At 47.2% G+C, this 13,464-nt stretch overlaps 1 protein-coding gene across 1 annotated transcript; it reads right to left on the bottom strand.

The window, feature by feature from the left end:
- Positions 1-7,403: 7,403 nt before the first annotated feature.
- Positions 7,404-13,025, bottom strand: AVPR1B (arginine vasopressin receptor 1B). Its single transcript, XM_006887991.1, has 2 exons — positions 12,057-13,025; positions 7,404-7,732 (listed from the first exon to the last, which is right to left on the bottom strand). The coding sequence occupies exons 1-2, from the start codon at positions 12,997-12,999 to the stop codon at positions 7,404-7,406; spliced, it is 1,272 nt and encodes a 423-aa protein (XP_006888053.1). The 5' UTR covers positions 13,000-13,025.
- Between the last annotated feature and the right edge of the window lie 439 nt (positions 13,026-13,464).

Here is a 13,464-nt window from a genome sequence, read left to right on the forward strand (position 1 = left end):
GAGTCCCTGGGTGGCACAAATGATTGAGGGCTTAGCTATTAAAGGAAAGACTAGGGGTTCAAATACATCCAGGGAAGCCTCAGAAGAAAGATTTAACAATCCATATTCCAATAATCAGTTCCTGGAAACTGAATGGGGAGAGTCCTTCTGGTCTACATGATGTCACTATGACCACGCTATGGTGGTAACTGTTATCCAATTTGTTGCCTTCATCTTAAAAATTGATTTTTAACCACCAAGAGAGTCTATTGACTATTGTTGTGTATCATTAAGAACTAACTCACAGCTGACCCTCGAGCACGTTTTCAGAGGCAGTAAATTGCACTGAAGAAGATTGTCCATATTTCCGCCACAAAGCAGCTGGTGGATTAGAACCATGTGCCTTGAAGTTGTAGTGTAACTCTTTACCACTGGGCCACCAGGGTTCCCTAATCATCAGAGAGGCAGAGTGAATAACAACACTAAAAAAAACCCATGTACACAACAGGGTGCTTGCATTCAAAAATGAAATTCTACTTCGTATTGATGTCTTTTTTTAAAAGGAGAAAAAGAAATTAGAGTGAGTTTCAGAGGTGTAGGCAGGTGACAGTGTACCCAAAGTGACCGCAGAGACATGGCTTAGACTATCCCCACACCAGGAGAGGGGACAACTTAGCCGTCACTGACAAAAACAGAGTCTTGGGCTGGGTTTTGGAAATTGAGTCAAGGTACAAAGAGTCTTTCTGTTGTTTTTTAAAAGATACATAGCAAAGCACACACCAATCAACCATTTGTACAGGGAGGGGGCATAAATAAAATGACAATTTGGTCATCAGGAGTTGTTGTTGTTGTTGTCAAGTGTCAACGAGCTGTAGACAACTCATAGCGACTGTATTAATAAAAGGCCTGAACACTTGTATAACTTTTATCGTTTCTCTAAGTTCATAGCGTTTCCAGAGATAAGCTATGTTGGAAGTGGATGCCACTCCTGCTTCTAAGCTTGTTTTAACTAGGGAGTTTCACAAAACACTGTCCACCATGGGTAACCATTATCGCATTTGACACATCAGTGTCACAGTGTTTAGCATCACAGCAACCACGAGTTACTTCTGTATAGCAATGCACAGACCAGTGCTATACCACCTAGAAGAATGTTTAACAAAAAACAATTAAAACCAGGCCTGAGGCCATCGGGAGTGGTGGGGTCAAAGCATGTAGGTCCTGGGTGTGGAAACAAACAAGAAGAAAAGAACATGAACAAAGCATCACGGCAAAGCATCACGGGTTGAACAGAGTAAAGAGCGGGCAGTGGTGGGCAGGTCTCGGTAAAAGAATGCAAAGATCTGGTAGAGTTAAGCAGAAACACATCCCAGAGAGGGCTGATTCCCCAGTGTCAGCTTAGAAAAGGTGGGGGAAAAATCACCAATGAGAGAAGAGGCACCCAGAAAGGGTATAACCTGACTTGGCGCAGGTTCTCACTCAGAGCCTGAACGGAAGGAGCTTAGAGTCAAGGGTGATGTGCGAAGGCTGAGAACTAGAGAAGGGCAGAAATCATAACCATAGAACACCACAAACCACTTATGGGTGATAAACAAATTTGGCTTTTATGACTTTTCTAGCAGATCAAGCTTTCAAATTAGCATATTACTGAGGTTCCCATGATTAGCCCCCCTCCTGATTACTTTTTAAGGGAAAGTGTTCTTAGAGAGGCTTGCTATTAAAAAGAGTGAAAGAGCGAGTCACCAAGTGACTTACAGAAGTGACAGACAACCTCTTACGTGTCCTGATGAATGGACAGAAGGGCTGGCTTTACCTCCTGAGGAGTTTAGGCCAATAAACTTATCTCTGAAGCCTGCTAACACTTTTAGTTAATCATCAAAAGTCATGGTGCTAGAAAGAAAAAGACCTTTAATTTGCAGTACTTCTTCAAACTTCATCATCCCACTGCTTAATCTGTACCAACATGAGTAATTAGTGAGGACAGTTTCCAGTTCAAGGAAGCCACATCCCTCCACACGATATTTTGTCAGCATCTTACATGTTGCTTCCACACCATCAATGAACCGAGATTACATGCAATAGCCAGCACTACCTGGGAGCTCTCTTCAGTGAATTATTTTTTTTGAGCTTCAAAAAGTAATAATTTATACCCAATTGCTTAAGTAAAACATTGAGTAACAAATACGAATGGATTCTAAAGGAACAAGAATCCAGACCTCCACTATGAAACAGCAGCCAATTCCATGAGAGATAGTGTCTGATTGAGCAACCAGATTACTATAAGAGACATTTTATGCTCAGCACCGGTGGGTGTGTTTGCTTCTGGGACCAGGGCAGACTGCTAAACTTAGAAGTACTTTGTAGCCCATGTAGCAGTTGGAAACCAGATTACATTCAAGACATCCAAGTCATATTGGTTTTGAAGATCCTTCTCCACCAAAAGAAGGTGATTCTGCTGCGCTCCCTCAAACATTCATCCATGTGTCTTACTAACTCACCAGGATTTTCAACACTGAATCACGCACCCTGCAATAGACACCTCTTGGGCTTTTTGTACTTGCAAACGCATCCGCCAGGGGCTCAGATGGAAAGGAGTGTGTCTGGATACCTCAGAAGAACTGGGTCAAATGAGAATGTAAGACTCTCTAGAACCTCCGGAGAAAGTTAAAAGCCATTTGTCATTAAGTTGTCATTAACTGTGACTCCCGGTGAGTCTATAGAGCAGAACTGTGCTGCATAGGTTTTCCATAGCAGTGACCTTTCAGAAGTGGATCCCCTGCCCTTTCTTCCGAGGTGCCTGTGAGTAGGTTCTAGCTCACAGCCTTTCAGTTAATAGTGCAGGGTATAATTCATCATTTGTACCACTCCAGGAATAATCAGGCATGGCATGAAATTTGATAGGATGAATGAGTTGCCAGATTGGCTTGTTATGGTTTCAGAAGAGGGTAATGAGTGGGGGGTGGGGGGGGAAACAGAGGTGTTAGACTGGAGCTCAGTTAGATAGATAGATAGATAGATAGATAGATAGATAGATAGATAGATAGATAGATAGATAGATAGATAGATAGATAGATAGATATGTGGCTCGAGAAGGAGGCCTATCCTGCGTCTAGGGTCAGAGCGTCATTGCCTAAGAGCGTCATTGCCTGAGCCTGGGCCAGGCTCATAGTTGAGGCACCTTCAGCTCCACACCGCCACCTTGTGACTCCACAACGAACTCCAGGATGCTTTTGTTCACCCTGTTCAAGAGTTCTCTGGCAACATACAGCTTCTCTGGTGGTTGGGATCGCCAGTCACTCCCGCCTCGGGAGAAAGATGGACAGTCTCTTCCCATGGGATTTACAGCCTTGGAAACCCAATGGAGAGTCAGCTTTGAGTTAGAAGGGGTACTGAAGAGGTCATCACCATTACTCTATTTTTTTTTTTTTGGTATTGGTTTACGTACAAAGTTGGTATACATTGTTTTTCACACTGGATCTTTCTCTTTTCTTTTACCCTCCCCTCCCTCCACCTATCAAATTGTGCAACCCTATGATTAAACTTCCCTCCACCACTCCCCAGCCCTCCTCACCCCTCCGCCCTTGCCTCCCCTCCTTGGATTCTCGTACTCATTCTACAATAATGCTCTTACGCAGTATTTGTCTTCATGAGTCTGAGTTAGTTCACTTAGCATAATGCTCTTCTTACCTCTTCACTCCCACCCTTGCTCAAAGAGCTGACATTATTTCATCTTGCATATCCCATTATCAGTGCCTCTTAAAATCAAAGATGTCTGGAAATAGTGGTCTGACTTCAACCACCAGGCTGGGGTTCTGATCCAGGAGGGAGTTTCTGTAATCTGGGCCCCGTCTATAGTTACCTGACAGACAGAAGACACACATGCAAAGCACAGTCATCTTCAAAATGCTTGCCTGTGCTAAACTACATTAACGCCAAACTGAGAAATTCCCTCCATTAGCAGATTAGTCACCTCTTGCCAGCCTTTGTCCTGCCATTCCCCCTCCCCCGGCTTCCACATGAGCTCAAGAGATTGAAGTGCTGTCTTTCACCAAGTCCACACATGACTGCTGAAACACAAATGTGTCATACGACATAGTTAATGTATCCCAGGCTGGCCTCTCTGCCATGGGGTTGATGTCAGTGAATACAGAACCTTTCTCTTACATGAGCTGCTTGCCTTCAGAATCTCCCATCCAAGGCTCTGCTGCTGGCTCAGACCGAGTGCTGACCCAGGAGAGCTCCTACAGGCACTGCAAAAGCTGTCGATACAGGTACAGACAAGGCATCCTTGTCTTCTGGAGCTCCTGAGGTCACCAACCTCGAGTCTAGTCACTTCCCACCAGCCTCATTATAGGACAACATTTCTGTAGAAGATCAAGCATAACCATCCCCTGGAACAATGAGAACCCCAAAGTCTCTACTGTGAGTAAATTCCCCTCATGCTATGCAAAGCTGATGATATGAATACACACAGAAGGCAAACAGTAAACATCAAAGGTAACTTAATCAACCTTCATTCCCAGATTCCTCTTCTTCCTCTCTGAACTGTAAACTCTTCTGGACCCAGCTAGTGTCCTGGAAGTCACCCATCAGATTCAATCTGCAGCCAGGATTCCTCTATCTTCTCTTGCTTCAGTGGACCACTCTCTATAGTCTCATGTGGTCTTCCCAAAAAGAGAAGTATTGTTCTTCAAGTCAACAAATGAGAAAAACTGTTGCGCAGAGAGACGGCATGGCTTGTTCTCATTTATACAGGTGGAGAAGAGGTGAGACTTGGTCAAATCCATGTCTTTGGGGTCCAAGGCTGGTGTTCCTTCTGTCTTTCAGTCACCATGATGAGTAAAAATATACTTAGTACCTCCTATAGGCACTGGGGCTCAGGAACAGTTGTCTGAAGAGAGGAGGGTCGTACAGAAGTGCAAGAAGGACCTTGTTCAACAGTTCAAGCTAATTATCCGTAGCTACTCAGCCTGGCTTCACTGAGGCAGATGGACGGTGAAGAAGTGGTTGGATGTCAGAGGCTGACACAGACTCCAGACCCCAGTGAGAGGGGCCTGGGTCCTCCAGTCTGCTGTGAGCCTGGGTCCCATTACAGGCTTTTGTTCCACTCTCTGGTTCTCGAGAGCTGAAATACTTAGAGTGCTTAACTCACTCTTAATGCTTGGGGCTCTTTTCTTTGAAGAAAGCCTGAAGAGACTTTTTAAAGCTGAGTGGCCTTTTAAAGAAATGTATCTGAAAAGCCAGTCACTCCTTAGAGTTTCCCTGGATATAAGAGGCAGAGTGAACCTATTTTATAGAACTTCTCTCAAGAGTTCTTAATTAGTCTGTTGTTGTTGTTATGTGCTGTCAAGTGAACTGTGACTCGTTGTGACCCTATGCACAATAGCTCTGAACCTTGCTTCTCCTGAGCCACTCTCACTGACTCTGTCACACCTCCTTCCATTACCCCAGTTACTGTGTCAATCCATCTCATGCAGGATCTTTTTCTCCTGCGCTGTCCCTCCACCCTCCCAAGCATGATGTCTTTCTCCAAGGACTGGTCCCTCCTGGTCATGTACCCAAAGTATGTGAGATGGAGCTTCAAAGTCCTAGCCTCCAAGGACAGCTTGGTTTCACCTTCTCCAGGACAGACCTGTTTGATATCCAGTAACCTTTTACCTTAGTATGAATTCATAGGTCACACAAATGGTTATCATGCTAGCTGCTGACCAAAGGGTTGGTAGTTCACATCTACACAGAGATACTTGGGAAGAAAGAGCTACTTCCAAAAACCCATTGAAAACTCAATGGAAAACAGTGCTCTGACACACACAGAGTCACGATGAGTTAGAGTGGCTTAAAAACTGTGTTTAAGTTACTACTAAGCTCATGGCTTTACAAACGACATGTGTATCTACAATCCTATTTGACTCTCCTAACCAAGATAGCCAGCATTTTATTGGTGCTGGTTGGTGACCCGTGACGGGGATAGAATCAGGATTCAGATTTCCTGAGAGCCCACTTCAAGGTGTCTCTTATATCAGAACAAGAAAGAGAGTGGGCTCTTCCATTGTGTAAATCCCACTGGAGAGAATGAGGAAGAGCAGGACAAGGCCCAAGATTCGACCCTGCCAATGTCTCTGCTGACCTCAGAGGAGTTTATGCATTAAAATATCAAGAACAAAAGTGGATTGCGTGGCCAGGGTAGGACCAACAATGTTAGAATTGAGTCAAAGAGTATAAATGTTATTGTTATGAAAAAAAAAATTCTCCTAGAGCCGGTTGGTTAGAGTGCTCTTTGCCTCTCTCTACTGCTGTACCTCACTTCCGGTCTTGTATTTGGAAGGTTAGGTCCAGAAAAGACCCTTGCAATGACCTCTGTTTAACAGATGAGGAGATTGCAGGAAGGGAAGATGAGTGAATGGCCCATGACCATCCAGGTAGAGTTGTCATTCAGATCTTGGGCTCCTGACTTGATCACAACATCTGTCAGATTTCTCCTGAAAGCTCTGAAGAGCCCCAAGGAAATTCAGATCCATAATCAAGCTGCTGTTCTCAGAGGACATCTTCTCTGTGTGGCCCAAAGGAAGGTACAGCCTGGATCACTGGAGGCAAGGAAGGAGCAACTAATCCCTGATGCCGCTGAGGCACCCTTGCTCCTGTTTTTGCTGTGACAATTTGAATATCTCCCCATCTCTTGCTTTCCTTCTTCCCACCGTCACCTGAACGCACATGCTACAGGTACACAGCACTTTCTACACAGCACCCACCCGACTGCGTACCAACGGGGGTCGGTGTGAAGAGAAGGGGAGGAGCTAGCTCTGGCAGGGTTCTGCTCCATACTGGATGTTGTACTGATCCTGAACCCCCGTTAGAACTACCGAGCTTCAGGCAGGTGAAGGGAGGGAAGCAAAGCCCCACACACCCACTCATTTCACTAAACAAACCTTTCTCCACCAGAACAACAGCAACAAAAAATCCAAATAGTGTTCTGCTCACACTATTATTGCTTCACTTTTCCCTCTCCCTGACTTGGGCCGGGCTGGCTTAGACTAGAGTGGACACAAGTAGTAAATCTGGACTCAGGCCTTCCTGACAAGGGTTCCTGCCACTTACAGATCATCCAGACACACCGCCCCGGGCTCTCCCTTGATGGGGACCCCTTTGCCACACTTGCTGCCTTCATGTTCACTGATAGGCTGATCGATCAGTCAGGGTTGCAGGCACAGGTTAGCCTTCTCAACTCACAGCATTAGGAGACAAGGAGGGCAGCTCTGAGGCCAGAGAAGCTGTGACATCAAGAGTAAAGATAGTCATTGTGGTCTTCCTATGCTGTCCAAGTGGGGTGTTCCCACGGACCCCAGCCCTCACCTTCTCTGATTTCACACCTAAGGTGGTCAGAGAACCTTGCCCTGTGGGCAGCGTCAAACTCCAGGGACGCAGCCCTAGAAGACGCCCAGCTCAGTGACAGCCTCCCCATTGGCCTGCTCCAGGTCCTTCAGCGATTCTTCAGGCCCAGGCTTGCCGCTGAGGCTGAGGCTGAGGTTAAGGGTCGGGGGGCAGCTGGAGCGAGTGAGCAGGGTGGTCCGGCGGCTGGAGAGGCTGCCGTTGGAGAGCTGCCTGCTCATCTGACGCCTGGGCCCCCCACAGCAGGGCAGGCGGCGCAGGGGCCGCGGCAGGAGATGGCTGTTGAAGCCCATGTAGATCCAGGGGTTGCAGCAGCTGCTGAGGTTCCCCAGGAGCATGGAGATGGTGAAAGCCACGTTGGTTGAATCTGCCGAGAGAAATAGGGGGAGACTCAGACTTGCAGAGTCGGAAGGGACCTGGGAGGAGGGGTTCAAGCCCCTTCTGAACACAGGAGAAGCCCGAGTCCTGAGTCCCAGAGAAAATAGATCAGCATGGGGTCCTAAAATATCATGCTAACACATCAGAGATTTTCATTTCAAACTCCATTTCCAAAACTTTATCTCTCTGTTGCTTATTATATCATTTCTATAAGATTTTGGAAGCAGGAGTGGCATCTACTTCCTAAACAACATGACTCTGGAAACTCTATGAACTTTGATAAATAGTTACAGAACTTTGTCAATAGTTACAGAAAAGCTTTGGGCCTTTTGTTCATAGGGTCGCTATGAGTCATGCTTGACTCAACGGCAATTAACAACAACAACAACAAGGTTATGGTAGAAGTTGACAGCTGATATTCGCTCCAAGTTGAATCTAGAGAGGGAAGCAGGGTCAGGAACAGGACCAGTCCAAGCAGGAGAAACTGAGAACGTGAACCTCCTTCTGAGTGTTGACTCAGGACCAGGCAACTTCTGTATGACAGGTAACTTCTAGAAAAATTACTTTCTAAGAGAGCTGGTGCGGGGTTGGGGGGCAGTATAAAATGTGCAATGATGAATGAATAAAAATCTAACTTCTCTGTAAATGTTCATTAAAATCACAATTAAAATTTTTTAAAATTCTTTTCAGCATGAGATCAAGTTCAAGAGCCTTTGAGCTCCATGCCTATTTATGCCATGAATCATAAATATACATAATCCTTTGTAATCTCTTCCTTAAAGCCTCAGGGACAGTATCACTTGTTCAGACACTTAGTCATTTGAGGTTGGAACTCTGTGAAGGCCCTAGGCTGAGGGCCTGGGAAGACAGTCAATGGAGATGAAGTGGCCTCCAGCACCAGCATCTCTGCTTAGAGCTAGGGGCAGCATCCAGGTACAAGGAAGCCAAGCCTCAAACTGGGTCCACTGACTTTCCTCTGGAGCCTGCCTTCATGGTATGCAGTGCATCGTTCTGTAGAGAAAAACCAATTTTTCTCTTGACTGATAAGATTCTTTCCAGGTATAATATTTTTCCTAAAGACTAAATAAAATGCTTCATGCCAATGGTCAAGTTGCTGGTTGGGCTCTCTAGTTCTGTTAGATGCACTATGATTGCAGCTACATCCTGGGGCACATGGAATTAATTACTTTGCTTTTCAGTGGAAGCTGCAGAATCATTGAGTATAAGGTCAGTGCTGGAAGGAATCTGAGAGGTGAGGGTCTAAATTTACCTCAAGTTAATAAGAGCCACAACTCAAACCTACGTCTTCTGATACTAACGCAGAGATCCTGAACCCACCTTGGAAAAAGACACGTCTGGGTCGGTAGAGGGTCTGAAAAGGAGAGGAAAACCTTCATTAAGATGGACTGACACAGTGACTGCAAAGGTGGGCCTGAGCGTGGCTGAGACTGAGAGGCAGATACCGGATTGGGCAGGGATTCCTTCTGTTGTATGAGTTAGAGCTGACTTGATGGCACCTAACAACAATAACCACTATAATTTGCACCAAATAAGCAAAGCCAAAGGCACAGCCCAAGTGTCTACTCTGCCAACCACAGTGAAAGCTTTAGACTCACTAGTTCCTTGTGCACACTGTCCAGTATTATACTTGCAGGTCTGACTATTCATGGCCCGACAGAAGGGAAGACATGAGGTAAAAACACTTGAGAGAAGATACCTGGGCCAGGCCAGACAGTCTACAGTACAGCAGTGAAGGTGAGAGAGGTGCATGAGTGAGAGGAGAGAGACCAACTTCAACCACAAACTCAGCCTCCCACAGCTTGCTTCCCAGGTAGCAAGATTAAGGGCTGAGAAGACCTGGGGAGTTGTTTTGTCTGAAGGAGTGAGATAAACATTCACTGCTTTTGTTCCTTTGATGTGTATTCAGTGCCCAGTGTAGGCCGGGAACAGAGGAGCCCCACCAGTTCCTGCATTTGGTTCGTAGTTTTACACGTGACATAGTACCAGGGCTCCTTAGTTCCTGCCCTTGGAAGCATCAGGAGTCTGGGCTTCTGTGTGATCCATGTCTAGGGAAGAGGCTGGAGATAAGCCACAGAGGATGCACCAGCACCTACAGGAACTTCCACGTTCCAGTCTCAGCTCATGAAGGCACAGCCCACAGACAGCCTTTCTGGAGCTTAGCTCCTAGCCTCGGGAAGCACTTGGGGAGTGGTAACTAGATATGCACACCCTGACCACAGCCTCAGGGCCAGGAGACTGGGAAGCCAGCATGCTGAAAACTGTGTGTACTGGAAGATCAATTTTAAATAACAAAACCCAGGTCAGAAAAAAAAATGGCCTTCACAGGATTTTTCTTTCCTAAGAGAGCATGTTTTTCAGAAGATAACAACTCTATGTTCCTGTTCTTCCTTAGAGGCTCTTTGTTGACAAGTGGTAAATCATTCTGTGCAGGTGAGAGATGCAGTGCTGAAATACAAGCTCGTGGTGATGGAGGCGCAGCAGGGAACCAGGGACAGCTCTGCTGGCTGAGTAGCAGCGACCCCATCTTCTCAGAGGTTCTCCTAAAAAGGGGGAGTGACCACCTCACCCCTGGTGCCCTCAGCTAAGTTTGCAGCTGTTGAGAATAAAATATGTCATGAAAGAAGTTGGTCTGTAAGGGTCTCAACTGAAGTCCTGCTCCAAAACTTAACAGCAGCCACATTGTGGACCAATTGCTTCACCTCTCTGATCCTCAAGGAAATAAAATAGAGAAAAACACCACTAATTAGCTGAAGGACTGGGTGTGCTTAGCACTGGGAAGCCCTCCTTCCTTCTGTTGTATGCTTGGCCAGAGCAGGGAGGTCCCTACTGCAAATTAGAATTAATGTATTCATCGCAAAAAGGGCAATTTGGAAATAACACCCTCCTCAAGACTGAGGTCAAGAAAAGAAAGAATAGGATTGGTTTTCTAAGAGACTGTTGGGAATTGGTAGACTGGGTATGTTGGTTAATGAACTCTCCAGAAGTTTCCAGTGGAACCATGGATAAGGTCTACTCAGGACAATTTCACGCTGTGCCCATCATGTATCCTGAGCTGGGACCGTTATGCAGTCTGCTGTTGATCAGTTTCCCTCTATTTGCAGCTGCCCAGACAAGTTGGCAGCAGGAACAGGTATCTTAGAACACTGTTCCCCAAAAAAGTGACCAGAACAAGTCCTCTCATGTGCTGATCAGACCCTAGTCTTATGTTGTGTTTCTCACCTCATAGGGGAGAGTTTCCCCTCATCACATATAGAGCCAAAGTCAAGGCCGAGGCATGAGACAGCAGATACGATTTCTACACACATCACTTTGCCACTTGCTTGCTGTGTGATCTTCAGCAAGTCACATTTCCTCTCTGAGCCTCTGTTTTCTCATTAGCTAAATTAAAGGGTTTGTCATAGTTGAAATGTGTTCCGCTGAAAGATACCCCCTGTACCTACACAAGTAATTCCATTTCAGGATGGGAGTTACAATTTTCTCTGTTACGTTAATGATGCAATACCAGCGCTTCCACGTATTTGAGAAATTAAGAGAGCAAATTAGGCGCAGAGAGAAGCAAGCACAAAAATGGGGGGAAGCTAGACTCTACATGGAAATTGCAAGGAGCATCAGGGCAGCCAAAGCTGAGGCAAGCCTTTTCCCTAATTGCCAACAGGACAGAGGAAGCCTTTCCCTGCGACTGATGCCTTAAATTAAGACTTCTAGTCTCTTGTTCTTTAAAACTACCGACTAGTGGTATGTCTGATACAGCAGCCCTTGTATACTAAGACAGGGTTGAACTTGAAATTTCAGGACTGCTTGTGCCAATCCTGACTACTTGGAAGTGACTGTTGAGGAGTTCATGGTCATGTCCAGATGCTGTGAGAGACAGCCCGTGGGTTACACAGGCAGCTCTCCTGGACAAGGTAATTTAAAAGTCACTTTCTGCTCTATCATTCTATGACTCGAAAGCCATCTAACAAACTAGCAGCTGGTTGGTTTAATCTATCAATTGTCCTATTTCACTAGGGCCACACAGAAATATAAAAATGAGTCATCGACATTTTAAGACCAAATTTTACATACAAGATATTCATGTGATGTCAGTTGGCTGGATGGAAAATTGTAGCTTTGTGGATGGAAATTGTAGGTGCCCCTTTTCACATGGGACAAGCATTCTCTTCCTTAACAGCTTCACCCATTTGCTGCCTGCCTGATGCTGGAAGCTCCTAGACTTGTCCAAGGCTTCCCACCCTCTCTTCTTTGCCCATCTCCACCTCAACCCCTTCCACCCAGACAATCCACACACTTGCCTTCATCAGGTGCATTCTCGTCCCACACAGACCACATCTGGACGATAAAGAAGGGTGCCCAGCAGGCGATGTAGGCCAGCACAATGACAAAGGTCATCTTCACGGTTCGGATCTTGGCCCGGGAGATGGTGCTGATGCTGCTGACCCTGGACGGCAGCTCCCAGGTGGCTGGAGCTGACGCCAGCTCGGGGGTCCTGTCCCAAGCCTTCCAGGCACCTCCTCCCACCTTCCAGGCCTTGGTCTTCACTTTTAGGTTCTTACAGATTTCCTGGCAGATGAGGCCGTAGCAGGCGCTGAGCACGGCCACGGGCAGCACGAAGATGGTGAGGGTGGTCCAGGTGATGTAAGCCCGCGGTCCCCAGGGAAAGCGGAAGTCCGCCCAGCAGTCCAGCACCCCGGAGCCCTCTATCACCTCCCTCAAGGAAAATATGAAGACCTGAGGGAGGCTGAGGATGGCGGCCAGTAGCCAGGGCCCGGTGATGAGCGGGTAGGTAGATTGGCTAGGCTGCTGGAGGCTGCGCAGGGGGTGACAGACGGCCAGGTAGCGGTCCAGCGTCATGGCCAGCAGCATGTAGGTGGAGGCGAACATGCTGAGCACTTGCAGGTACTTGACAGTTCGGCAGAGGAGGTCAGGGCCCTGGAAGCGGTAGGTAATGTCCCACAGCAGCTGGGGCAGCACCTGGAAGAGCGCCACGCCCAGGTCGGTCAAGGCTAGGTGGAGCACAAACAGGTGCATTCGGGAGCGTTTGCGGCCAGGCTGGCCCAGGGTCAGCAGCACAGCCAGGTTGCCCCCCGTGGCCAGCACCAGGACTGTAGCCAGGACCCCTATCTCCACCTTGGCCAGCTCCTCATCCCGACCCAGCCAGGGTGTCGTGGCATTGGGGGTAGAGAGAGTGCCCTCAAGGGTAGGACCCTTACTAGCCCAAGGAGGGCCAAAATCCATGGTGGAGATTTGCTGGGAGGGAAGGAGAAGGGGGAGAAGGAAGCTGAGGTCAAATGGATAGGGTGCAGAGGCGAGATAGGTCAGCCCACCTCTCTCCTTTTGAGGAGTAATGAAAGAAAATTGGAGAGAAAAGAGAAGGGTGGGCTGCCAGAAGCCTTGAAAATGGCTAGAAAGAGCTAATGGGACAGGAACAGAGCTGAGAAGGAAGAGATAAGAAAGGGGGAAAGATGAGGAACCAGGTGCAGGAGTCCAGGTGGCAGGTTGTCAAGATGGGAAGAAAAGATGAGGAACCCCTGAGGATGAGGCCTCTGGAGCAGAAGGAAGGCTGCCAGGGCTGCCACCACTCCCAAATCCACGTTACTTCACTTAACCAAACTTTTCTGAGAGCTGAGAGCAGAAAGCAGGCGCCTGCAAATCTGGATCTTCCCGGGGCACAGGCCGGAGGTGGCGCGGTCTGGAGCAGCG

Source organism: Elephantulus edwardii, unplaced genomic scaffold, assembly GCF_000299155.1.
Source record: "Elephantulus edwardii isolate Elephantulus edwardi_28Jun2011 unplaced genomic scaffold, EleEdw1.0 scaffold00063, whole genome shotgun sequence".
In the NCBI taxonomy this organism is placed as follows: Eukaryota; Metazoa; Chordata; class Mammalia; order Macroscelidea; family Macroscelididae; genus Elephantulus; species Elephantulus edwardii.

Coding starts and splice junctions, on each gene's coding strand:
- AVPR1B (XM_006887991.1), bottom strand. CDS start 12,999: ATGGATTTTGGCCCTCCTTGGGCTAGTAAGGGTCCTACCCTTGAGGGC. Junction 7,733..12,056: donor CGAGAATGCACCTGATGAAG/GCAAGTGTGTGG, acceptor TTCTCTCGGCAG/ATTCAACCAACGTGGCTTTC.